Source organism: Uranotaenia lowii, chromosome 1, assembly GCF_029784155.1.
Source record: "Uranotaenia lowii strain MFRU-FL chromosome 1, ASM2978415v1, whole genome shotgun sequence".
NCBI lineage: Eukaryota > Metazoa > Arthropoda > Insecta > Diptera > Culicidae > Uranotaenia > Uranotaenia lowii.
The window spans coordinates 123,344,439-123,369,438 of record NC_073691.1 but is presented as its reverse complement, the minus strand read 5'-3'; the positions used below and the strand labels follow the sequence as shown (position 1 = coordinate 123,369,438).

At 39.9% G+C, this 25,000-nt stretch overlaps 5 protein-coding genes and 2 long non-coding RNA genes across 8 annotated transcripts; 5 read left to right on the top strand and 2 right to left on the bottom strand.

The window, feature by feature from the left end:
* The first annotated feature begins 901 nt into the window (after positions 1-901).
* Positions 902-1,989, top strand: LOC129753495 (probable DNA-directed RNA polymerase III subunit RPC6). The gene is made up of 2 exons (XM_055749316.1): positions 902-1,422; positions 1,484-1,989. Exons 1-2 carry the CDS (start codon positions 994-996, stop codon positions 1,970-1,972), a joined length of 918 nt encoding a protein of 305 aa, XP_055605291.1. The 5' UTR covers positions 902-993; the 3' UTR covers positions 1,973-1,989.
* A 53-nt stretch (positions 1,990-2,042) lies between these two features.
* On the bottom strand, positions 2,043-3,572 carry LOC129753486 (E3 ubiquitin-protein ligase TM129). Its single transcript, XM_055749306.1, has 2 exons — positions 2,769-3,572; positions 2,043-2,702 (listed from the first exon to the last, which is right to left on the bottom strand). The coding sequence occupies exons 1-2, from the start codon at positions 3,387-3,389 to the stop codon at positions 2,157-2,159; spliced, it is 1,167 nt and encodes a 388-aa protein (XP_055605281.1). The 5' UTR covers positions 3,390-3,572; the 3' UTR covers positions 2,043-2,156.
* A 783-nt stretch (positions 3,573-4,355) lies between these two features.
* Positions 4,356-5,208, top strand: LOC129739629 (uncharacterized). Its single transcript, XR_008735920.1, has 3 exons — positions 4,356-4,764; positions 4,825-4,928; positions 5,022-5,208. It is a non-coding gene; the product is annotated as an uncharacterized LOC129739629 (long non-coding RNA).
* A 286-nt stretch (positions 5,209-5,494) lies between these two features.
* Positions 5,495-6,312, top strand: LOC129739634 (chromobox protein homolog 3-like). Its single transcript, XM_055731118.1, has 2 exons — positions 5,495-5,587; positions 5,649-6,312. Coding segments are annotated over exons 1-2 (567 nt in total). The 5' UTR covers positions 5,495-5,586; the 3' UTR covers positions 6,215-6,312.
* LOC129739633 (mitochondrial GTPase 1) lies at positions 6,226-7,619 on the bottom strand. The gene is made up of 2 exons (XM_055731117.1): positions 6,990-7,619; positions 6,226-6,931 (listed from the first exon to the last, which is right to left on the bottom strand). Exons 1-2 carry the CDS (start codon positions 7,304-7,306, stop codon positions 6,304-6,306), a joined length of 945 nt encoding a protein of 314 aa, XP_055587092.1. The 5' UTR covers positions 7,307-7,619; the 3' UTR covers positions 6,226-6,303.
* A 559-nt stretch (positions 7,620-8,178) lies between these two features.
* On the top strand, positions 8,179-17,083 carry LOC129739631 (exportin-6-A). Of its 2 annotated transcripts, none has more exons than XM_055731116.1 (5): positions 8,179-8,681; positions 12,662-13,081; positions 13,160-14,008; positions 14,070-15,914; positions 15,978-17,083. In XM_055731116.1, the coding sequence occupies exons 1-5, from the start codon at positions 8,679-8,681 to the stop codon at positions 16,059-16,061; spliced, it is 3,201 nt and encodes a 1,066-aa protein (XP_055587091.1). In that variant the 5' UTR covers positions 8,179-8,678; the 3' UTR covers positions 16,062-17,083. The 2 variants fall into 2 exon arrangements, with proteins under 2 accessions (XP_055587091.1, XP_055587090.1); XM_055731115.1 differs by lacking the exon at positions 8,179-8,681 and adding an exon at positions 12,146-12,572.
* Positions 8,697-10,438, top strand: LOC129739635 (uncharacterized). Its single transcript, XR_008735921.1, has 3 exons — positions 8,697-9,698; positions 9,762-9,961; positions 10,084-10,438. It is a non-coding gene; the product is annotated as an uncharacterized LOC129739635 (long non-coding RNA).
* Positions 17,084-25,000: the final 7,917 nt, after the last annotated feature.

The following is a 25,000-nucleotide window of genomic DNA, read 5'->3' as shown; positions in this document are numbered from 1 at the left end:
TTCCTTTAGTCCAAGTGCACCCCAGCCAGATGTCCACACATGATCGTCTGGCTCGGATAGTAGGACAAATCTTCAGACCAACGTTAAGCCACTACACGGAGAGAATTCGCAATGAAAGCTTTTATAACGATATTGTAGCGCAAAGCGTAAATGCTCCAGAAATTATAAAATATCCTAACTTTTATGCTTCCACGATCTCTAAGAAACGGATATTTATTTTATAAGAAATATCCACAAAACAAACTATGGTATGCGTTAATATATATGAAATCCTTGACAAATGATCAAAAATATTCTCAAATTTTATTAATTAATAACATAAATTTGATATTCAATACACCTAGTTGAGAGAAAATTTATGAATTTGGTCTACACTTGATTGCAAGCAAATTAATAAATAAAGTTACGACGACGAAAGGCGTCTAGCCGAAGCTGTTAAAGAACATTGAACCGGAGTCACTTGGGATTTGTCGGACCAAAATTACTGAAAATTTGTCGAACCTGGGAATGCACCGGAAGGTCGTCGAGCTGAAACCATTGGAAGGTCATCGGAACCGGAACCAATGAAGCCGTCTGGAAGGTCGTTGAACTGGAGCCGTATAGAACGTCATCGGCCAAAGAGCCTAGTGGTTGATAATCATAGTCAGGAGTTACTGAAAGGTCCTCAACCGGATTTACGGAAAATTGTCGAATCGTTCCACAGGAAAGGCATCGAGTTGCTTGGAGAGGGTCGCGTTGAATTTCCACGTATCTCCACGGAAGGGCAGAGGAGATAAAAGTTTCACGATGCCCACTTGTTATGGTATAAGCATTTTCGTGTGAACTTTTTTCGAGTGTTCTCACGTTCTCAAATGAACACCCCTTTTTCTGGATTTGTTTCGGCTTTTATGGATGACCACACGCGATGTTTACGAAATCTCGCACAGCAAAACAGAAAATCAAGCACGCACGTTTGTCACAGACCGTTTTTTAGTGGGTCGTTCCGAAAACACAATGGCCACTGAGGAAGGTACCGGCCCATCTGCGGAAGAAGTGGCCATGATTGGGTTTCAAATTATCGCCCTAGCCAAGGAGAAACCTGGTGGAATCAACAACGACGATCTGGTGGCGACCCTTCCCGAAGTGAAACCAGAACAACGGGTCCAGGCGCTGAACCGACTGTTGCAAGAGGGTGTGCTAGAGATCTTAAAAAAAGGTCAAACCCTCATCTACCGGCTCAAGGATCCGACCAAAAAGAGCTCGGCCCCGAAGGACATCGACAACGAGGAGAAGATCATATTCAACATCATCGAGGAGGGCGGAAACAAGGGTATCTGGATCCGCGACATCCGGGTCAAGTCCAATCTGATCATGACTCAACTGAATAAGGTGCTGAAGCAGCTCGAAAATAAGAAGTTGATCAAGGCTGTTAAGTCTGTTAATGTAAGTTTTTTTTTATATTGAAAATGTATAATGGGTTAATTTAATTTTAAAAATGTTCCAGGCAAGCAAAAAGAAAGTATACATGCTGTACAACTTGGAGCCGGATCGTTCGATTACCGGAGGGGCTTGGTACCAGGATCAGGACTTTGAGGCGGAATTCGTTGATGTGTTGAATCAGCAGTGCCTTCGATTCCTGCGGATGAAGCGAGAATCGGCTAAGGAGTGTCGAGATGGTCCTCTGGCAGTCCAGAAAATGTCCTACTGTTCCGTGGCCGACGTTCATAAATTTATATCCGATTTAGGTATTAGTAAAATCAGTCTGGATGAGGATGACTTGGAGACTATTTTAAAAACGGTCGTTTACGATGGCAAAGCTGAATCGATCCTCACGGGAGATGGGAAAAATATGTACAAAGCGGTGGAGGCACCATTGCCCGCACCTGGTTTGGTTCAAATGCCCTGCGGTATTTGTCCAGTGATCAAAAACTGCTCAGATTGTGGAGAAATCACGCCGAAACTTTGTTCGTATATAAATGAATGGTTGGATTAAAGTAGGTTTTTACAATAGACTTTTGGCTAGTTTCTTTTCCGTTCTACGAGTTAACAGTCGCGAGGTGTTGCTCATGCTTTTATATCACACTATTCAAGGACACATATCTAATAAAATATCTATAGTCCAAATATTTGTTCACTTACCGGCTAACTAAAAGTGGAGAGTCCGTTACTCTGGGCATTCATCTAGGCGTTTCGATGTAGGAAACGTCCAGAACGCAGAACCTTGCCCTGCACATGGGGCATGTACACTTTTGCTGCAGCCAGGAGTCTCGCTCGGATTGATTCTGCCGGGAGGCGAACCACTTGGCTACACAATCGATACACCACATCGGCCTACAGTTGCACACTTGGCAGCAGCGAGCTTCCGGCAGGGGTTCGCCGGCTTCATCCAGATCGATGCAGTTCTTTTGAATTTTGATGTTCGGCTGAGCTAGCATGCATGCGAAGCAACTGTCCAGATTTTCTAGCGCTTCCACATTCTGATAGGTAGGATTTTGGCGCACTTGGTCCTTGAAAACGTCCACAAAGCGTTCTAGCACCGATTGGTGAAACTTAACACTGGACAGTATGGCTATTGGTCGGTTGATGCGGTCCTGCAGATCCTTGAAATCGAGCGCATTAATACGAATTGAGAACTCACGAATACCGGACCGGGTTGGTTTCACCGCTATGTTTACGTACTGGACGGTTTCGAATGCTTCCTGGCTCACGTCATGGGTATCGCTCTGGAAAAAAAACGAATTTCGTTATAGGAGATTTTAGATTAGGTATTTTGAAAATTTGCTGAACACCTTATATGCCACCATAGCCGTATCGTCTTGATGGGCCACGTTAATCCAATAGGGTCCTGTTTTGATAATCCAGCTCTCGGTAACCACGATTCTAGAGACGGGATTCATCTTAATGATGACCTTATCGTCCCTCCGGTACTCGTCGTTGACGTTGGTGGCCACAGCTTTCCAAGTCTTCAACCGATCCCCATCGACAAACAGTCCCAACCGTTTGGAGATCGGATGGTTTTGCCACTCGTTCCGGGACCAGTAGTAGATGGCGGTGGCTACCAAAGCTGGTAGCAAAATCGAAGCTCCAATAAAAGCTTTCCACGCCAGGCCCACCAACGCCCAGTAGGGATCCGTTTCCGTTGGAGGTGGCTCGACACCTTCCTCGCCCTGATTGAACTGCATAAAGTACACCCGGATGTACATCATTGGCAGCATCGAGTGAACCATCAAATTCAGACTGGTTCGCCGGATGTGGTGCCGCACGAAGTTGATCGATTCCGAACCCAATGTCGAAGAGAAGACATGCTCCACGGTCAATCCGGCCGAAACGAACTCCGTCGAGGGATATACGATGCAGAAGCACAGCAGCGCGTAGAAAATAGTAAACACGATCACACTTTCTTGGGACATTTTGGTCTGCTTCTGCGGCTGGCTTTCAAGTCATGGGCTAGCCACGATTTTTATCCTTATCACTGAAAATATATAGACGTGTTCCTCTTTAAAGGCCGAAAGCGAAAAAAAGCCCAGCCCCGAACTGAGACGATCCATAAACAGAACAAATTCGAGATGACAAAAACTGATTGCCTTTTTCTCAATCAAATAGTGGCGTCCGGAAACAACGTCACAGTTCTTTATATTGTCTATATATTAAAATTTCTAAATCTGTCGAGCGATACAATACTTTCCGAAATTGTTTTTCACTGGCTTAATATAATTTCTAGCGTAACATTTAAAACGGGCGAAACTGCCAAATGTAAACAAATCGAGTTAACGGTCATTCCGGATTTACGCAGTTGCACTTTACCTAATAAACGCGGTTTCATCTTAAAATCTCTTAAAACTTTAAAAAAATTGATAAAATTAAAATGGGCGAAACTTCATGTTGATGCATTTTCGTTGAAACGTGAAGTTACGCCTCTTCAAAATGGGGTTAATTTTTCTATTCGTGTAGGGCCAATAGGCGTAACTGAGTTGACCGTGTGTGACAAAACGGCCTAATTAGTTTTTGCGTGTGAGACCAATGGGCGTAACTTCAAAACCAAAACAAAAACGGCCGATCAATTGGGCGAAACTTGCAGACGTAATTGACGAACAATAAGTGAATATAATGCACTTTTTTTGATTTTGTTGAACAAAAAGTGGTCGATTTTTTAAATAGGATTTGATTAGATGTTCCGAAATTTCCAACGCGATTTTCTCGTTTCGAGCTAACTGCTAGTTTCGCCCTTTTTAAATGTTACGCTAGATTTGTAGTTTTAAGTTTAAATCAGTCTAAATTTGGCCAAAAGATCAAAATTTGGTTTGAAAATTTTAAAAGGTCCATAAAAGAAGTATACTCATTCACGCAGCGAAAAGTAGTATCATTAAGATAAAAAAAATACATCTTTGATTCAAAAACCTCATGTACATTGAAACAAAATCCATTTTCCTTAATTCGAGTAAATTTTATATTGAACCGAATTTTTATTTCATTGAACCAATGTTCCAAGTTTTCGAATCAAAATATTTAAATTAATTTCAAGGAATTTTTGTTTTGACTCTGAATCAATGTAAAAATTCATTGATTTAGATGAATTTTCTTTTGAATCAAATAATTTTTTCGTCAAACATTCGACACATCTTGATTAGCTACTGTTTGGTGAACGGGTCGGCGAGAAGTTTTTCGACGACCAGTCATTCATTTTCTGGGAAATCTTCCTGCCGCGCAACAGTCAGAAAGCACCGGAATCATAAGATCCGGCGCAGGAAAGTCTTGACGGCTAGAGGCCAAACGATAGTGGACTAGGTAAGTCTATCAAAATACATTTAATTTCAAATAAACCGTCAACCTAACAAACTTTTTCAGGGCAACCATTCATCCAACTAATCGCTACCGATCTGGTCCAAGGAGACATCTGGCGTCGAAACCCTTCATGAGTTGTTCGAAAGGAACTGTCCGCCAACAAATCAGTAAGTACTTTTCAGGCAATGTATATAAATTATTTCAAATTTTTTCCATTGTTTACATTTATGTGTACATTTTGTTCTCCTCTTTATTTACAGATGTGCCGGTTCAAAACTACAGGGAAAATCGATAATGTGATGAACTTACAAATTCGACTTACAAATGAATAAAATGTTTTAAACCATAAGTGATTTCTTTTATTTCCAATTGGACGAAAATTAATATAAAGTACTAGAATTTTTAGAAACAAAACATAGAATGGAAAAACAAATGCTTTAAAATTGAAACCCAAATACCGTTGGAATAAACGAAAATTTCATAAAATTAAACGAAAAGGCTTTTGAATCAAAGCATTTTGTTATTTGGAACAAAGAAAAAGTTTTGATTCTAAGGAAAGCATTTCTTCGAAACAAAAGAAAATGCATTTGAATCAAAGGAATTTTTATTTGTCCCAAAATCAAAGGAAAAAATCCTTTGTTTTTGCGGCACTTTCCTTTGAAACCAATTTCTATTTTTCTGCGTGTTTTTAATCGATTTGTAGGTGGCAATTTTTTCAGTGCTGATGACGGTCATCATCATCGAATAATCAGAAAACAAAACAGTCATTTTGTTTACAAGCTAAAAACGAATAATATTATTATTCACAGCATTTTCCGCATTAAAAGTACAACAAATTACTATTTTTACAATGTAAAACCAAAAACTAACAGCTACTTTCATTCCAGTGAGTGACGAGGAGGTCAACGAAGCGCCGTATGTCGTGGAGAAGGTCATGGACCGACGGATTACGTCGGCCGGTAAGATCGAGTACTTTCTCAAGTGGAAGGGCTACTCGGAAGCGGAAAACACTTGGGAACCGGAGGAAAATCTGGACTGTCCGGGACTGATTGCCCGGTACGAGGAAGCCCGCCGGCAGAAGGAGTTCAAGGATGCAAAGAAAAAATCGGCCAAGAAAAAGCTGGAAGAGATCACAAAACCACGCGGCTATGATCGGGGGCTAACGCTGGAACGGATAGTCGGTGCCACGGATTGTGGCGGGGAACTGATGTTTCTGGTGCAGTGGATCGGAACGGGCGAGATGGACATTCTGCGGGCCGCAGAGGTCAACGAGAAAGATCCTCAGACTGTTATTCAGTACTATGAGGCCAAGAGCAAGGTGGTAGACAAAGCCAGGGAGCGATCCAAATATGCTGCCTACGAGGAGGAACGCTTGGAGGATGACTACGTCAACACTCCCGCACCGGTACCTGACCTGGAGAACAACTCGCTACATCAAATGATGGAAGCCTAGGTAAACAGCACTTCAAAATTTCAATAACTAATCATTTATTTTAACTTCTATTTTTGTAAGTCTACTAAAAAACAAACAATGCGAGTGTATCACCCTAATTTGTCGGCATCTATCAGTATTTTTCCGAAAGCCCCGGTTCGGAAGCCCTTGATCATGTATCTGGCGGCAAGTTGGATGTCCGGTCGAATCACCATCGTTCCGTCGTAGTTTCGTATCCGGGTGGTCTTGTTGATGTGTTGCGCACCGGCTATCAGGACTTCCGCTATAGAATCGGATGGTTTTGTCATTCCCATGAATTCGAGGTATCGAAAATTTTCCGATTTATTGAGCAAATAGAGCAGATAGTCTGCTATAAGCTCTTCGCCGACCAAATGATCCTGCAGGCAGGATACCAAAGCCAAACGGAGGCCAGTCTCTGTATCAGCTATGTTGGGTTTAAGAATTCCCGGTGTGTCCAGCAGAAAAACGAGAGGGTCCTCACAAATTTTAATTTTGTTCAAAACACTTCGGGTTATTCCTGCGATTGCCCCTACTTGGGACGCACCCTTCCTGTTCAGATGACGATTGCGAAGGACATTGATAAGCGACGATTTTCCCACGTTTGGCACACCAATTATCATTATGCAGTATTCTTTCTGATCCGCCCTGTTGAACCTGTTGGAGCTGAGAATCAAATCCTGTGCCAAAGGCATTACTTTTCGAATGCCGTCGCAGGTCCTAGAAGAAGTAAACATTTCATTAAACTTTCCCCTTTTCGAAAAACCGTCGCACTTACTGTTGCTTGCAATTCGTAAAAACCACGTGCTGTACGTCCTCCCTCTCTTGTAGCCGACTAACGATCGAAGGGCGAGTACGTTTTTCGATCAGATCCTTTTTGTTCAGCACCAGGATGTGCGGTTTGATGCCACTGATGGTATGCCGAAACTCGGAGTTCCGTCCAGACAATGGAATTCGAGCGTCGTGCACCTCGATGACACAATCTACCTGCTTTAGCTTCTGCTGCATCTGCTTCATTCCCTTGCCCATGTGGCCCGGGAACCAGTTCAGCAGCTCCCGGTTCACGACCGGAAAACTGGCTCGGAAGTGGTTCATTGCTGCCGCCGGTGAAATACCGATAACCGCGTAGATGATAGCAACACTGTTATTGTTTACTTTTTGTTTGTTCTTGTTTTTTCTTTGCCAGGAAACCAGACGGAATAAAATTCACGTGCTTATTCCGGTTGTTTTTATATGAAGATTTGAAAAATTCATGTTTATCATTCCTTCTTGAAATTTTGTCTGTCTTTTTTATGTTGTTTAAAAGGGGTAGGATCAAAAGTGGCACGTTGTCTAGACAAACGGGAAATTGGTACCTTTTTTATTTGTGATTATCAAAATTGCGAACGATGACGATGTCTTGCGTTTAAAAAAGAGTTTAGAAAACGAAAAAAAAAATTGAAACATGTTTTTTTTTTTTTTTGTTTGTTGGTGTCTTGCTGACAGCTACGAGCCGATACGGCCCATCTCGCTTCTGTCTTTTTGATGTTCTATTTTGTGTTGTAAGTTGAAACATGTTTTATTTTTCAATTTATATTTTTTCCTGTTTCAAATATTTTTGGTACCTATATAAATTAAATTTAAAATGAATTCTTCGTCTTTCACGTGAAACTTCAAGATTATGATGATGATGATGATAATGATGATTTTTATGACATCATCGTCATTTTGCTCTCTTGTGTTGTTATGAATCAAAACAGTTTTTAAATGCGTAAACGATTCATTCATGAATCATTCGCAGTGTGCGTGTGTTGAGGGCTCTGTTTACAACGTTTACAGTATGAAAATAAGATCCGTAGTAGGTAGTGTAGTATTGGTTTCATTCCATCGCTGGATGGCTCTCCCTCTCCCATCTCCCACACTCTCGGGATTGATTAGCTCTCTCTGGAATCTTGCCTTCTTTTTCCTGTTGGGCAAGTCAGTGTGTGAGTAGATTTTGAGCTGTCAAGTTCGGTTGCGGATTATCTGCTCGCTGATTGACTTTTCAACTCACGGGCAGCCAGATAAAATTAGTGTGTGCTAAGGTGTAGAAAAAATCCCTTTCTGCTAAAGAAAGAAACACGCAATAGACGAGAACTCATTGATATCGCGTAAAGGAAGTGGGTGTGCTACGAATGTAAATTCCGGAGTTCCCAACCGTGCTACAGTTCTGGACGCACAGCACCTGGAAAATTACGGCCTTCCGTCGGAGACGGTTCTGCCTCCAGCAGCGAAAATTTTCCTCTGGAACGATTCAGGGGCTCAGGAAAATTCGGGGCGTTCACTACGTGGTTCAATTTTACGGTCGTCGAGGGTTTTTGTTTCATAATTTTAAACAGGAACTAGGCCTCCGTAGAATTTACTTTCGCTATTGGATTTCGGAACGACGAATTAACAACGGGACCAGATTTGGAGCAGTTTAGGAAAATCAGAATTTCGGAAAAGAAAAATGGTGAGTAGCCATTACTGTTTCTCCTGCTCGAAACCTTGGAGATGGCAAATTTCGGGAAGGTTGCCAGTTTTTTTTTGTTTAAAGCACTCTTCAGTCAATCACCGGTTCACAAGCTGATGCGATAAAAAATAACTATGATAAAATCTTTTGAACAGTTCAATACCACTCGTAAACTGGAATATGTTTGTTAGTTTTTTTTTATAGGATATATAAACTAGACACATGTTTACTGATTTCCGCAAAAATAAGTGAACGTGTGTAAATGAATGAAATATTACAAAACGAAGAAGCGAAGAGTTGAACGATCGAGTAAAACATAAGAAAGATCCGGGTGTAATCCTGGATCAACTACTTACAGGATTTCAACATTGCATTGTAGATAAGGCTTCGACGTCTCTAAAAAGCTTGGGCCTCTCTGGTCTCGCGCGACCAAAAATTTCGAAGGTATCTACTGCCTAGTTAATATCATCAAGATCTTACTGTTCCCTACACGCACTACGCGCAGTAAACATTCAAATCAACGTACGACCTCGAGGATTGAGGAATCGTAATCTTCAGAGTTTTGCCGCTCCGAGTAAACACTTATACACGCAGAAAAAGAATGGGGAGTCGATTCAACAAAACGTATTTTTATTTAATTGTGTTGTAACAATATACATTTACTGGGTAGTTTGGATATGAAATTCGATTCGAAACAGAATCCCACATATTGTTATTTTTACAAAATAGTAGTCGTGTATGAGATAGGGGTACGTCATTTTAGCAAAATAAAATTTTATTGTTTTTGAAATAAATAGAATTGTTTTGAATCGAAATATATGTTTTGTTAGCCAAGCGTGTAGATGAACTGGAAGAAAAAAGAAAAAAAAATCATCAAATTTTAGCTTGCGCGCCCCACTTGCAGTCGAACAAAAATCGTGATGATTGTTTCCTGCTCGCTCGGGGATCAAAAACCCGGATTCCGGAGGTCACGCAACAGATTTGGTTCAACTGAATCAATCTTGTTTCACTGTAGAGGTAAGTTATTTTTGATTCAGTTAATTATCAAAACTGCATAGTTACGCATTTTCTTTTTTTCAGACCATGGATACCGAAAGCAGTGGAGTTGGTTCGTCGAACCAGGACAACCAACAAATTGAGGGACACAGCTCATTCAATCTATCTCCCTGCTGGTAGCCAGATTAGAGAGTGAATCGGGCTTTGAAGCGATTCCTCTATAAGTGGCAGCCCTCCCAGCGGGACGATATTTTAAACCTGTTCCCGAAGACAGTACAATCCAGGTGAGTCTGAGTTGCAAATGTCTCCCAAAACTACACCCTGTCATCCCTGGCCTGGGGCGGAGAAAATGACCCATAAATTGATTTATTATAATTTGAATTTATATTTCCCCCTCTGTTTTCAGATGTCGCGACCCAACAGTAATCACCCTTTGCGTTCCTGGTCCCGCCTTTCGCAGTTCTTATAAACTTAAACTAATGCACATCATCATTTGCGGGACCAGTCGATACAATACCAGGCGATCGTGATGAAGATTTCGCTTTCGACGGAAGATCTGCCCTACTGGAGAGCGGAAAGCATAAAACACAGAAACACAGTGTATATTTGTGAAACCATTAATAAAAAAACAAAATGCCGTTTTAAATAGTGTCACACAATTCAATCCGTTTGAAGAAAAATCCCTTATTTTTAAATTAATATATTCATTCAAAACAATCAGACAGAACTAATTATAAAGAATCGCAAGCATGTTGTTATATCAGGCCAAAAATCTTTTATACGTTTTACCCAAAATTTTTGCTATTTTGCTAAAAATTATGGATCATATTCAAAAAGGGCCTATATTGTTTAAACCAGAATGATAAGTTCAATTTTAATCGGTATTTTTTGTCGATATAATCTGAATTATATTTGTGCTTTTTCCCAACCAAAATTTTTATTATTTTTGTTCAAAATATGATTGATTTTACAAGATATTTTTCTGCGTGTAGGGCTGCTGCCGAGCACTTTTCCTTTGAAGTATCGAGGGATTTATTTGGAAGAGAATTTCCAAATATTTTAAGGTGTTCAATGGTTATTTCAAGATGGGAAAACAGTGACGATCAAGGTGAGCAGCGAGCACTTTTAAAAACGGATATGGGTCATGCCAAAGTAAACCACTTTCCCTACCGTTCCTAAGATCAAACTAATGCCCCAAGTGTGATACCTTCATAGGGTATATTCTAAGTATGCCTCTGAATCACAGTTCAGGAACAGTGACAGTAACAGCTACCCCTTCGGTATTCAGCTATCGATGAGATGAATTCTGCTGAAGTCTAGAATTGACCTTAAAAGGTTCATAACTCCAGATCTACCGCAAACTGAAACGCGAAGCAAAAAGGATTGGGTTGATGATTAATACGTCCAAGACGAAGTACATGCTGGCCTGCGGATCCGAGACCGACCGAACCCGCTTGTCCAGTAATAACAAGGTCAAGATCGACGGCAACGAGCTGGAGATAGTCGAAGACTTTGTCATCTCGGCTCACTGGTGACCGCAGATAATGACACCAGCCGTGAGATCCGGAGGCGAATTATCAGCGGAAGTCGTGCCTACTATGGACTCCACAAGCAACTGCGGTCGAGAAGCCTTAGCCCTCGCATGAAGTGTAACCTGTATATGACGCTCATTAGACCGGTTGTTCTCTACGGGCACGAGACATGGATATTGCTCGAGAAGGACCTGCGTACACTCGGAATATTCGAGCGACGATTGTTAAAAACCATCTTTGGCGGCGTACTGGAGAACGGAGTGTGGAGGCGAAGCATGAACCACGAGCTCGCGCGACTCTACGGCGAACCCAGTATCCAGAAGGTGGTGAAAGCTGGCCGGATACGCTAGGCGGGACATGTTGCGAGAATGCCGGACGACTGTCCTGCAAAACAGGTGTTCGCTACGAATCCGGTAGGAACAAGACGAGCGGGGGCGCAACGAGCGAGGTGGTTAGACCAAGTGGAGCGTGATCTGGCGAACGTGGGGTGCCCGAGGAATTGGAGAACGGTTGCCATGGACCGAGTGAATTTTAGGAATTATGTTCGTCAAGTTATGTCGGGAGACGGTATACTATTTAAATAAAAATAAAATAACTCCACTCGGTTATGTACAAAAAAAATCCCCAACAACTGCAACGACCATCCCAGCGTGTTCCAACGTTTTGGCAGCACTGAACGGTGACGGCAAGGAAGAGAACTTGAAATAAAAATCGTGTCGTCGTAGCTCTTCTTCTTGTGTTGTTATCGCAAGTTTCGGACAATTTCACACACACCACTGCGATCGAAGGTGCCAGTGTGTGGATGTTGCAGCGTGAGCACGTACTAATACATCGTTGAATCCATCAATGTTTCGATGATTGTTTTTCTTTGCCGTCTGATTCTCCGATCGTTCGAATCAGGGAGACTCCCAGACAAGACCATTCAGTCAGTTGTAGAGGGACGACACAGACAGCAAGCAATCACAAGTGCCCCAAAGTTGAATACTGCAGATTGCTGTTTGACTTGCAGTCGGAACGGGGAAAGGCGAGTCTGTTTTTTCCGCTGATAAAAACGCAACTTTCCGTCAGCTATGACGCATCGTCAGTCAACGAAACGAGTTGACTAGAGGAGAAAATTTGCGAAAATAGTTCATTGACGGGAAATTTTCCTCGATTGATGTGGGAACAGTAACTCTTGTTTCGGTGCCGTGTACAAGAACCTGATTTGTTGAATTCAAGGTTTCATGTCCATTTATATTGAGGTTGAAGGAAGACTTGATTGCAGATACATACATATTAACTGGTAGTTTTTTTTCCTACCGAAGGAGACGATCAAAACCCATTGAAAGGGAACTTGAAAATGGGCAGCGTGGCGCCAACGAATGTAATATATTATATCATCATGCAAATGTTTTGTTATCATTGTTTGAAAACAACATCCAAGTTGAATAACAACTTTTATTTCTGTTTCAGGGCACATTGGCCATAGAAAGCAACGGAATTCATCATCAGGTCGACCTTTTGTCAATTGAAACGCTGGTAAATGAGTTCTATCATCCAGGAACTTCAAACGTTCGCAAACATGCCATCGAAGGTCAGCTTCAGCAGTTCCAGCGAACGCCTCACGCATGGGCAGTGTGTTTGCAAAATTTGGCACAGTTCAACAATCAGTACTTTTGGTTTTTCAATGTGTCAACCGTCGAGGTGACCATTGGCCAGCGATGGCTAACGCTGAATGAGCAACAGCGAGCGCAGATTCGGGATTCGCTGTGGACGACCTACGTTAGCTTTTCGCATGACATCCCTGGTATGCAGCGGGACAAAATCGCACAGCTCATTGCCCTCATTGGGAAGCGGCAGTTTCCCGAGGAACATCCGGACTACATGAATCAGGTATTATATTTTTACTTAAAATAAAATGTACAAGTTTAGTTTTGTTTCCCCCAATACTATCCTCTCATATCGCCATAGGTACTTGAGCTGCTGAAAACAAAATTCACCCTGGGCATCACCCTGTTGCGGTCTACGTCGGACGAGATCAGCAGCACCAAGGCGGACGTCACCAGTGAACGGCAAAAGTATCTCTCATACTGTGTGTCCATGTATCTGCCCTCGGTGTTCGACATTTTGGAGAAGTACGCCGAGGTGTGCATCTCCCGAACGAGCTGCAAAAACGGTATCAGTTTGGCACATTTGCCGCCACCCTTCGGAGAGGACGGCCGAGTCCAGCAAGGCGTGCTCGATTTGCTACTCTGCGTTCAGCAGATATTTTCTTGGGCACCCCTGGATAATATCACCGCACCTGAATTCTTCCGGAGTCTGTTTGTGCTTGCCCGATGGAACGATTCGTTCAACGATGTTTCGATCTCTGCGCTGACCACCATTACCGAGCTGTTTTATCGGCAAAAACCGCTACCATTGCCAACGGTTATCGCCAGTGGCGTTATCGATCTACTGCCAACGATGGAAATGTTGAAACTGTCTAACGAACTATATCAGGACAAACTGACGGAGCTGTTGCGGCTGTTTACGGCCCAACAGTGGCCCAAGTGGAGCAAAGATCCACACTTCCCCGCCACAATTTATCTGAACTCGCTTTTCCAGTACACCTTTTTCGGGTACGGAGCGCTGGCCTTCACGGAACGATTGACCATATGGACCCCGATTATCAAAACGCAGGTCGCTACCGAAGGCGGTTCTGGGGGAAAACATAGTGATAAGCTGCTGGCGTTAGCATCTGGTACGGTGAAAAGAATGCTGTTTCAGTATGATTTCGATCAGCAACTGGAAATGTTAGATAGCGAGGAACTGGATGAAGATGTAAGTTGTAGAGATGATTGTCTTTTTGTTAGGCTTAACTGTTTTTGTGTTTTTCTTTCAGAACGAAACAGAGCTCCAACATTTTTTCGATCAGTGTACCGACACCGTTGCGCTGATTGCCGAAATTGAACCGGTTCGAGTTTACGATATAGTTTTCTCGGAGTTTGCCTCGGATGCCAGTGGCCCTTACACGCAGGTGCTCTCCACGATCGGTTCACTACTTGGGGCCTCCAGCGGAATATCTTCGTCGAGACCACCGGAACTAGACGAAGATTCGCGGACAGCATTGCGCTGTAAATTCCGGGACTTCATTTCATTGTGCCAATTGATCGCGCGGGTAAGCCCACTGTTGCACGAGCGTTCGGAAAAGGTCAGTACGTCACTTGGAAGGCTTATCGAGGATCTGGTGAAGCTGATAGAGATGGTTTCAAGCGCTGCCGGTGATCCGTTGGAGTTATTTTTCGTACATGTCCCGGGTCTGGCTACCGAAATCGTGGAGGTTGTTGGTCAAACTTTAAGTACGCTGCGTAGTTTGTTGCTGGTGATGCACATTCCCTTTGGCGAAAGCGAGATGATGCACTTTGTGGGTTCCATTCCAAGATTTCTGACGCCTCCACAGAAGGTTCGAAAAGTTCAACTAAGAACGCTGACCAGTGCGGCCGCCCAATTGTTGCTGAGTGTAAGTGTCAACCTGCGACCAAAATACCTCGTCCAACTGATCAAACCACTGGTTCAGAGTGATCTGCGTCACTTGGATCGAACGACGGCCGTGACGGTGCGTCGAGCCGTATGCAATTGCTTTGTGCTTCCGTGGGCGAATTGTTCCGCATCGGAACAAAATTTCGAAGGCCGAGCTGCATTACTTCAGGAATACATTGCATTTATTGCCAGTGATTTGATTAGACTAGATCTGACCCATACGTTAAGCAGTACGAATACAGTCATAGACTATGGCCAAGAGGAGAAGATCGTGGCAGTGGCCACCACCGTACTAGGAACGCTTCGTGATCTGCTCAGCTACTATCAGGAGCATAGCAGTTCTGTCAAGCAGATGATGGCCGTTGCCTACAGACCTGTGATAGAGAAAACTCTCACCATTTTCACCGCGACCAGCAGTAAAAATTGCGACCTCATTGAACGAATATTCGAGTTCTGTCTAGGAATCATACGAACACTTCAGATACAGCTGGGCCAAGTGTTTCTCAAGAATATAATTCTTCTGTTCCTGGAGAAAACCAAATCCGAACAGATTACATCCCAGCGGTTCCGATCGCTTGACACTCTGCTCAAAATGTTCCTGCTGATAGTTGAACAACCGGGAAACGCATCGCTGCTGCCCGATATTCTCAGTTTCTCGATCGAGCATGTACTTCCGCTGGTATTTGCCTCCGAGTATCTTGGCAAGAGCGAGCAAAACGGTCACGCCGATGTCAGTCTATCTCTCTACATGCTATTTAATGGAATTCTACTGCATCGATGGCAGTACTTTTACAAATCTAACGTACTGAAACAATTTTCGCCAAATGCCAGTGGGAATCTGCAGCAATCCCCCCAGTCGAGCCTGGAACACGCTGAACAGTTCTCCGCCATTATGAACGCCTACGGACAGGCAATCGTATGCGGAAACGATCCGCACATTACTCGTGCCACGCTCCAATCGCTGCAGATGCTGAACGAACGGTGGAAGCTGTACCAGCGAGACTTTTTCCGCCAAAATCTGCTGCAATCGTTCGAGGCTGCCATCATAAAGGCTCTGGCGGCACCGGAAGGTATCCTGCACTACGAAACGTTCATCGCAGTGTTGTTCAGCATGGGCGAGGTGGAGATGAAGCGACTGCACGAAACCTTTGTTGGCATCGGGTTTCCGGCCGATTCCAAACAGGTCGAAGAAGTCTGCTTATCGACGGTAAGCGATTGAATCCAATCTACACTTACTTAGAGAAAAATAACTTGTTTTTTTTTCCACCAGGACTACCCAACCTTTGCTCATCGTATGATTCAACTGATTCAGGACACCAAATGTGGCCAACTGAACGGCAGTGGTACTGCGTAGTGAAGTATCGGGTAAAATTTGGCCATCGGAGATGGTTTCCTCCCCCGGAATATTCTGGGTTTCATCAAGTTCCTCTGCCAAATAATTGGATATAAAAAATATAACGTGCAAAAAATTGCATTTCAGCCATTCGGTGGGGGAGGAACGAATCATCCGTTTCACTAAATCGATAAAAACTAATGTGACAACTCGAACGGAGAAACAACAAACAAAAAATCAAAACCATTTCCTACACACTATCACACAACCCAAGCTCCTAGAAGCGTGCGTTTCGTGCCGAAGATCCAGGCTGAGAAGAAATTTATGAGGAATTGTCAAGTACATATAGGGTAACTCGCAAAGACGATTGCAAATCACAAGTCGAAAACTGCCATTCGCGTATTGATGCTGGAAGACCTGCCTGTTAAAGTATTTAAAAAAAATTGGGGACGAAAAGAAAAGGAAAAACAAAACCAGAACTGACGAAACGCGTGGGGCAGAACTGATTATTCACGAAAATTCCATATTTTACTTATTGTAGTCGAATCGCGATAGGATAAATTAAATTCTAGGTGCGTTGCGCGAGAATCGTTCTTCATTTCCTGTAGATCTAGCAAAAGAAAAAAAAACGCTGTTAGATTGAATGATACGTGTTTATACGCTACGTATCATACCGTTGTAAGATGACGGACGTGAAGTTAAAAATTATATTACTATAATGACGTACATTTTTTCACCATCTAGCTAAGGCACCTTTATCGGAAAACGCAGTAAGTTAAAAAAATTACTATAATATTGAAGTCAGAGATGCAGAAAACAGTTTTAAACCTTCGTTTTTTTGTGTATAATTTCGATTTACAACTATCATCAGGTAAAACTTGCTTTATAGTCTTTATATAAGATCGCTATGTTATAACATATAAATTGATACCAGGCATAGGAAGTTAGTAGCCGTGCTGAATCTGATGTCAAATCTAAGTCGTAAACAGATTATATCAATTAAGATTTTATATTATATTGAATTTAAAATATGTGATATTCAATGATACTGGATTCTGTTTTTATAAGCCGTACCCCCATTTCTTCTGCTATTCGTATTATTGAGAGTTCTTTTCGATGTTATTGTGTTTAGTTTTCTTCTAGTGTTTTCGTTTCATGTTCTTGTTTCCTTCGAATATTTGCTTTTTTGTTTAAACTAGATTCTACTTAGAGCTAACCCATCCCTTTGATCTTTTTCCCTCTTATATGATTTTTTTTTTTTATGTTAAGCAAAATGTCCGTAACAAAAACTACATGCATTTAACCGGGAAGAACCGAAACTGCGGACTTTAATCAATACCAGAAATAATATGTCTAACAAAAATGCTTTCTTCCTCTTGCTTTATGAAACAAAACTAGAAAAAAAATGCTTGCTTGTGTACGTCGTGGAAATTTTATAAACGCAGAGCTATTTAACATTCGTAAACAAAACAGAAAAACAACAATTATGAAGTAATTTATGACCACAGTAAATCCTGAGTGTAAGAAATAATATGTATTTCCATTTAAAGAAAAACTATGGTTTCCCGGAAAAAAACGACACACACCTAGCCCAGGCAAGCGAGAAAGGTCCATCACCAAAAGTCAAAGCCCGCGATAGAGTGTTTAAAAACAAGTATACAAAGATACTTTTTTTCATGAAGATAATATCCAGGAAATTTATATAGGGTACTACTTACTCGAGCAATAAAAGTTCATAGAATGGAAATTTTCGTTTGTGTCCAACGTTTTTGTTATCCGAAATCATAAGATCAAACTTGGGATCTGTTACGTAGAAGATTGGCGTGTTAGTAGGGTTGATTTTTTTACGTGTAAAATCTTACAACCCTATCCGAAATACTTTTTGGACAACCCTAATTGGACCAGCTTCTTCTTTTGTTATATGTATAACTTCTATATAATATTAGAGGGGTTTTTAAAAATTGTTGGTGTTGCGGATATGGTTGAAGCGAAACACCGATTCTCGATAGCGGATGCTTCAAACTGCAAAGTGTATTTATTAATTACAATGGGGTTATAATATAATGATTTTCAAAGTAGTTAACTTACAATTTAAGTGTGCCTTAGTGGTATTTCCACACAATTTCAAATATTGCTCAGCGGTTGGGCAATTTAATCTCCAATAAACTATCAAAGCAAAAAACGTTTGTTAAGTATTTCATCTGGCTATTCAGAAACGAGTTATCTGTGGCCTTACCGGTAAGGTATAAACTAGTTTTCTAATTTCCCTTTTAATTGTGCAAATAACTGTTGTACTACTGTAACGCGTAATGTAAACAACTTCAGTCTCTTCGCGATGCGGCTAAGGAAATTAATGTTAAACAGGTAAGTTTTATAAAAAAAGTAATTTTAGCAAGAAAGAATACCTAATCCATCTAATCGAACACGTTTTACTATCATTGCACGCCCATTTGACGTCTCTCAATTGTTTTTGTTCCTATCATTCCTTAGTGATCGATTGGTGAAGTCGCCGAAACTCACTTATCAGACCTCGGCACAGTGGGTTCGACAACAGTTGGCATTTGTAGGCCCATCAAATCATAATTGATAAAGTAACATCCATTTTTTTTCGAAGAATTTCGAAGAAAGAAAAAAAAAGATCTTTCAAGAAAAATTCCAATTCCTTGTGAATCATTGTCATATTTTGGTTATAAACTTTATGTTTCAAACCGATGCAATTTGTGGATGCTTGAAGGAATTTGCAGATATGTACATACATTTGTTTTTACTTAAATAAGCAACGACGATGACAGTTGAATTGAGTTTTTTTATCCCCATACACAGTGGCCCACGTTAACGCATGGCCCACGAAACCCCATTCTCCCGTACAGAGCAGGTTTTTGAAAATCAGTTATGAAATTTGAAATTACCATCCTTCTGTTCAATGTTAAAGTCGCGTCACTAGACGGAAAAAAGTAAATTTACCGATATGAAAAGGTGAATGCTCGTGAAATCCAAAAAAGTTTTACCTCATCGAGGTAAAGTTTACCTGAAACGAGCTGACAAAAAAGGTAGATTCACCTAACAAAAAGGTAAAACTTACTTCGTAGCAAGGTGTAGTTTACCTAACCTGAATTGAGCAGAATAAAAAAGATAAATTAAGAAAAAAAGGTTAATCCGAAAAGGGTACTTTCTATCTCTTCGATGTAAAAGTTACCTCGTAGCGAGGTGAAGTTGACCTGGATTAAGCTAAACAAATCTGTACAATTCACCTAGAAAAAAATTATTTTCTGAAACTGCTCATTGAGGTTGAGCTGTCATTTCATTCAGGAACAAGTTTTGCATTTGTGAGCAAAATGTGAAAATCGAATGGTAAATGTAGCTTAAATTTCATTTAGATATCATAAACTTTGCTTCGAAGTATTTTCCACTTCATTTCGGAACAGCCACAGAAAGTTAATATTATCTTCGACGAGTCAAACGGAGAAGAAAATGAATGCTATAATCAATTTAGAAGGATTCAGCGGCCATGGACCTAAACTTTGATTTGTTCTAACGTTATATGGTTTTAAACGAGTCTTCTTTCTTGTTTTTTAAGTTAAGTTCAAAATTGAAATTAGAGTTTAAACCGCAGTTCATTAAGTCTATAATTACAGGAAAATCTCTGATGGCCTATTCAGCAAAAGACTGCAACACGTGCTCTGATCAGATGCGACATCAGCGATACAATGTTGCACATCTCCGTAGCGCAGTACCGACGCGCGACGCGTTGATGTCGCACGATACAGAAACATTGTATCGCCAAAGCTTTTCCCAGCAAAGCGTGTCACAGGACATTAAACGGGCGCTCGAAGCAAGCGACGAACTCGCTCGGTTAAGACAGAAGCGTGATTTCCGCCACCGTTTTTTGACAGTGGGAGTAACGAATAAAATGCGAAGGCAGGAAAAAACACGAATCGAAGGATTAGGCCTCGCGTCTCTCGAGCGGCAAGAAAACTCGTTCGTCTTCCGTTGGCTTGAGGACTTGCGCATATGAGCCACCACGCGCGCGCGGGGATTCGGGATTGATAAAACACACGAGGATCGCAACCTATTCTTTTGTCTTCTGCTTTGCGCGAATGGTTCGATGTGGCTTGGCTTGATGCGTGCTTGTGGTGCACTAAAACCCGAATCGGACAGGCGTTCTTTTCTTCCGTTGTTGGAGTCCATCGTCGTCGTCGTCGCCGAATCATCGAAGCAGAAGACGATGGGCGACGAAAAGTAGCAAAATAAAGACAGTCGATGGAGCCGCCCAAGGAGTCAGTAAAAATTTGCCACCCGCCGAAGAAGCACGGATTCGAGGAGGGTTGTTGTGGGAGCGTCGCTTCGATTCGATTTTGGTGTCTTCCGATTTCGTCGGGATTTCGAAAAAAAAAAACGGTTTGCGCGTGCGCGAGTGAATTTTCGTGAAGTGAATAACCTTTTCGAAAAATTGCTACCTTCAGTGAAACAAGTGGAAAGAGTCCTTGATTGGAGTTATTCTAACACTTCCTGTATAAAAGGGTATGCAAATCCTTGTGACAAAAATCAACGCTACAAAATACGATTCCTGACTGGAATAACAAGTGGAAAAACGAGTGCATCACTTCACTGCATGTTACAATAAGTTGCAATGAAAACCATTCAAACAAATATTAAAACTTAAAAGCAACAGAAATGGGAAAACTGGAGTTATGGAAATAGCATAGAAAAGTTCTGGAATGTGTAACCAAATGCTGATCTGGAAATTTTTGTTGTGAAAAGAATAAAGGCCGTGAAAGTATAAATATTTAAAAATAAGATATTTTTGATCAACAAAACTGTGGATTGAAAAAATTTGTAGTGGAGTGGGTACCTGAAAAATTCAAGCTGGAACTAAGGTATCTTCCACAATTATTCTTTTGTTTTTGTATTTTTCGAATATTTGATAAACGTTTCGAAATTTCCATAAAATACCTCTTAAACTTCATTATTTTCCCCCGTCTTTTATTTGCAATTTGAAAACCAATAAATATATTTACTGAATAATTTTCGCTTGAAGATAAAATCTAAGTTCTTTGACGAATACAAATTCATAAAACAATTATTTTATAATTAGAATCCTGAGAATATTTTTTTTTAAATTTTAATCTATATTTTTAAAGAACGAAATCTTCAAAATAAATCAAAATTTTATTTTATATTTGAAGTTAATTGATTAAATATTAAATTTAAATTTTGACTCTATTAAAACTATAAATCTGCGATCTCCTGCAATTTGAATCCTTAATAAAATTCTCACAATGATATGTTTTTCCTTATTATGAAACTTAACTTTGAGCTGAACCTGTACCTGATTTTTTTTATTTGAATACCGGATCTGAATCCTGCCTTTGAACTTGAGTTCAAAATCTGAATTCCGAATCTGCCTATGGATTTTTGAGCGAGAGAGAGTTCCAGATAATATTTTCTTAAATTTGTAACAAATCCCTCAACCAGAAATCTCTTATTTGAATTCTGAATTTTCGTTTTTTAATATAAATTCTTTCTTCAGTTATTTATTTAAAATTCAATTAGTAAATCTAAATAAAAAATGTGAATGATGAAACTGTTTCGGATTTTTCAATTATGGATCACCATTACAAAACATTCTTAAGTTCCAATTCTTCGAAAGAATTAAAAGTTTAAATGTAGTAATAGTTGAAGGTAATTTTAACTTTTCACATTCGAAATGATAAGTTTCGAATGTGAAAAGGGCCTCTAGATGAGGTTTCAAATGTAAAACCAAGTTTCGAATTAGTACGCGTACATCTTTCGAAAATATGATGGCTAGCATCTTACTAATGCTAAAACTACCAACCCACAAAGCGTGTACTATGTATACTATGACCGGGATTCGATCTCATAACCGTTGGCTTAGAAGACTTTAAGGCTATTCTCTAAACCCACTAGCTTCTGTTGAGGTTTTCTGGCCAGCTCAAAGGTCGGCGCAACCTGCGGCTCGCGAGCCGCATGCGCCTCTTTTCATCTAAAGCTGCGGCTCTTTAGCTCACTGTGCAAATATTTTAAATATATTTTTGAATAAAATATTTCAAAAATCGTGCTAAATCGATAATTGAGTCTTGTGACCTGGCACACGGATTTTCATAGGTCAAGAAGACAAATTTAAAATTGCATCCGCTGTAGGAACAATCGGAAAGGACCAATTGGCAAAATAGAATATTTTTGAAGCCTTTATTTATAATTTTTTGCTTTTCACTGCATCAGATTTATCTTATCATTTATCGTAATCACTGATATTTTCAAACAACGAAAACTAAAAACGAATTATTTATTTCCAAAACGCGTGTATATTTTTGGACCCATCGAACACTAAAGTTGAGCTGTAGCTAACAGGAAAATCAAAGTTTTTCATTTACAAAAAAGGAATTCTTAGATTGCCTCTGTTTTGTTATAAAATAACGGAATCATCATCATTTTCTTTTATTTTAAGCAGTCTAAATCACTTTTTTGCTCTCTATGAAAAATGTTTAGTTGAAATTCCCAATTGGAATTAATCAACCATTTCGAAAAATATTTGAAACTTTGACGCGTACAACATAAAAACATTGCAATAAGCACCTCAATCCAATCCTATTTATTTGAATTGAAAACTTTTGTTTCAATGTATCTGAACATAGAAAACTCATAAGCATTCCAGATTTCCAGATTGGAACTGGGTTTGCCAGGATTTATAAAGAAAAAATTGGAAAAGGCCCGGTCCGGCCCGGTTTCCCGGAGAAAAAAAGGCCAATTTTCACCCGGGTTATTCATAATTTTTTGAAATTTCAAATTTTCTGCTTGTTTTAGTGAAATAAAATCGCATGCATTTTTTTTGGAATTGTGAGATGAGATTTAAAGGCTGTTGATGTGCCAGTTTTTCTCTTGCCTTTTTATGGAAAATATCTAACTTTTGGCTGGATTTGCCCGGATATTATTTACCAAGTTTTGGTTGAAATTTTGGAACCCAATGCCCGGATATGCCTGGCCTGGATACGTACAGAAAAAAAATCTTGATAGCTTACTCAAATAATAACTAGTTGAAAAGAGAATGATACATGGAATTCAAAAATAATATTAAAAACTATTGAGGATGACAAACTAAAGTTGAATGAATATTTCAATTCTGAAAATCTGTTTGAAAACTTTATCACAGGCTAAATACTTGTAATCTATAACTGAATTTTACCTTTCCACCCCAAATCAGTTTTAGAAGTAAATTATGTGTATTTAAAAAAAAGTAAACCTTTGAGTCTTTGAAGACATGTAAAATTTCAAGTGTGATGCCTGCTGCTAAGATTTACCAAAATAAGATTTTTCAATGAAGGCAACAAAATCACTCTATCACAGACTTATATTGATCAAACCAAATATTTTTTTCCAGTAATCTAAGCATTAGCAAGCATTGATGAATAATCTACAATTTATTGAGTTTCATTCGTCATTTAATTGGACGCACAATATTGATGAATCACAGATTTTCCAGATGGATAAAATTCTTAAGACACGTTCGCATGATGTAATGATTTTTTTAATTCTAAATTTTGAATGACAATGTAACCAGTTATCAGGAGCCTTAATTTTTTTAAGATTAAAATTTTAGGGTGCATTAATTTCAGTTGAATTTACCCTTATACTTTTCATACTACTTGGAAAGGATTAGCTAAATCTGGTGAAAAGTCATTAAATTGCTTGATAATTTGAAGGAAAATTATTAACCTTTATCTAGTTATTTTAAAATCTTGTCTTTGCCCAAGATATTGTGAATATACTACTTATGCATAATATGTTCAACTCTTTCACATCACACATCATGAATATATTTATGGATTTCAAATGTTCTTGACCCGATATTCGCTAACGCATTCAAATTAAATAATATAAATTCAAATCATGTTAGAAGATGTGACGAATCCATCTGATTACCATTAATCAGAAGCAGATGTTAAAAAAAATCTAAGAGCTAAAAAAATTATGATTTTTAAGTTATGCTCGTAAACCTTATGTTAATTGATCATCATTCATACATTTTTGAAAATTTAAAACAAAAACTATAAAAAAAAAGAGCCACATTAAAGATTTAATCTTTAATGTGGCTCTTTTTTTTTTTTTTTTTTTTTTTTTTTTTTTTTTTTTTTTTTAATTAGTTTAGTTTATTTGCTTAAAGTTCTTGATTTACATTACAAGTGATAAATTAAAACGTAGTTCACTTATGTCAATTCTATTACATTGCGAGTCTATAAAATCAATATATTCACTTATTATTTTCAATATACGTATTCGTCTGGCTTCGTCGACGTTTGGAATCACTGGTTTCAATATATCTTCGAATTCTAGCCGACGTCCATTGGTGAATTGGCTAATCAGCGTTTGCATGGTTCGGAAAGCTCCATTCAGCCTACTGCATTCACTGTATTTATGTTTCATCGTTTCAACCTGTGCTCCACAATGAAAACAGTCTTCTCCGTCACTGCGTCAAAGAATATGGAGAAGTTTTCTGCATTCAGCTTTTTCATTGACAAACAGAAATAATTTCGTACGTTGAGAAGCATCAAGCTTGCGAGAGGCGATGTTTTTCCAGACTTTTGGCCAGTTAGTATTAGGATCAAGAGATACTACTTTTGGTGGCGTTGTTCCGTTGAGAAGTTGCTGATGTATCATTGTTGCTGTTGTATTCTGTTGCGTGCTGAGTTGAAAGTCTGCGATTACCTGTTTTATTATTTTAGCGTCAGGGAGTGATGTGGGAGGATCGACGTTATTTTGAAAGTATGTGCTGTAATACGGTAGTGAATCGATTTCTTTAAGGTGTCTGTTCACTAATAATGCTTTGCATTTAAAAACAGGTAGATGCAAGTTTAGTCCACCCAGTTCGATCTTTCGAGCCAGCTGTTGAATTGGAGTCCTTGCTGTTACTCCTCTGAAAAGGAAACTGCCCATGGTAGACG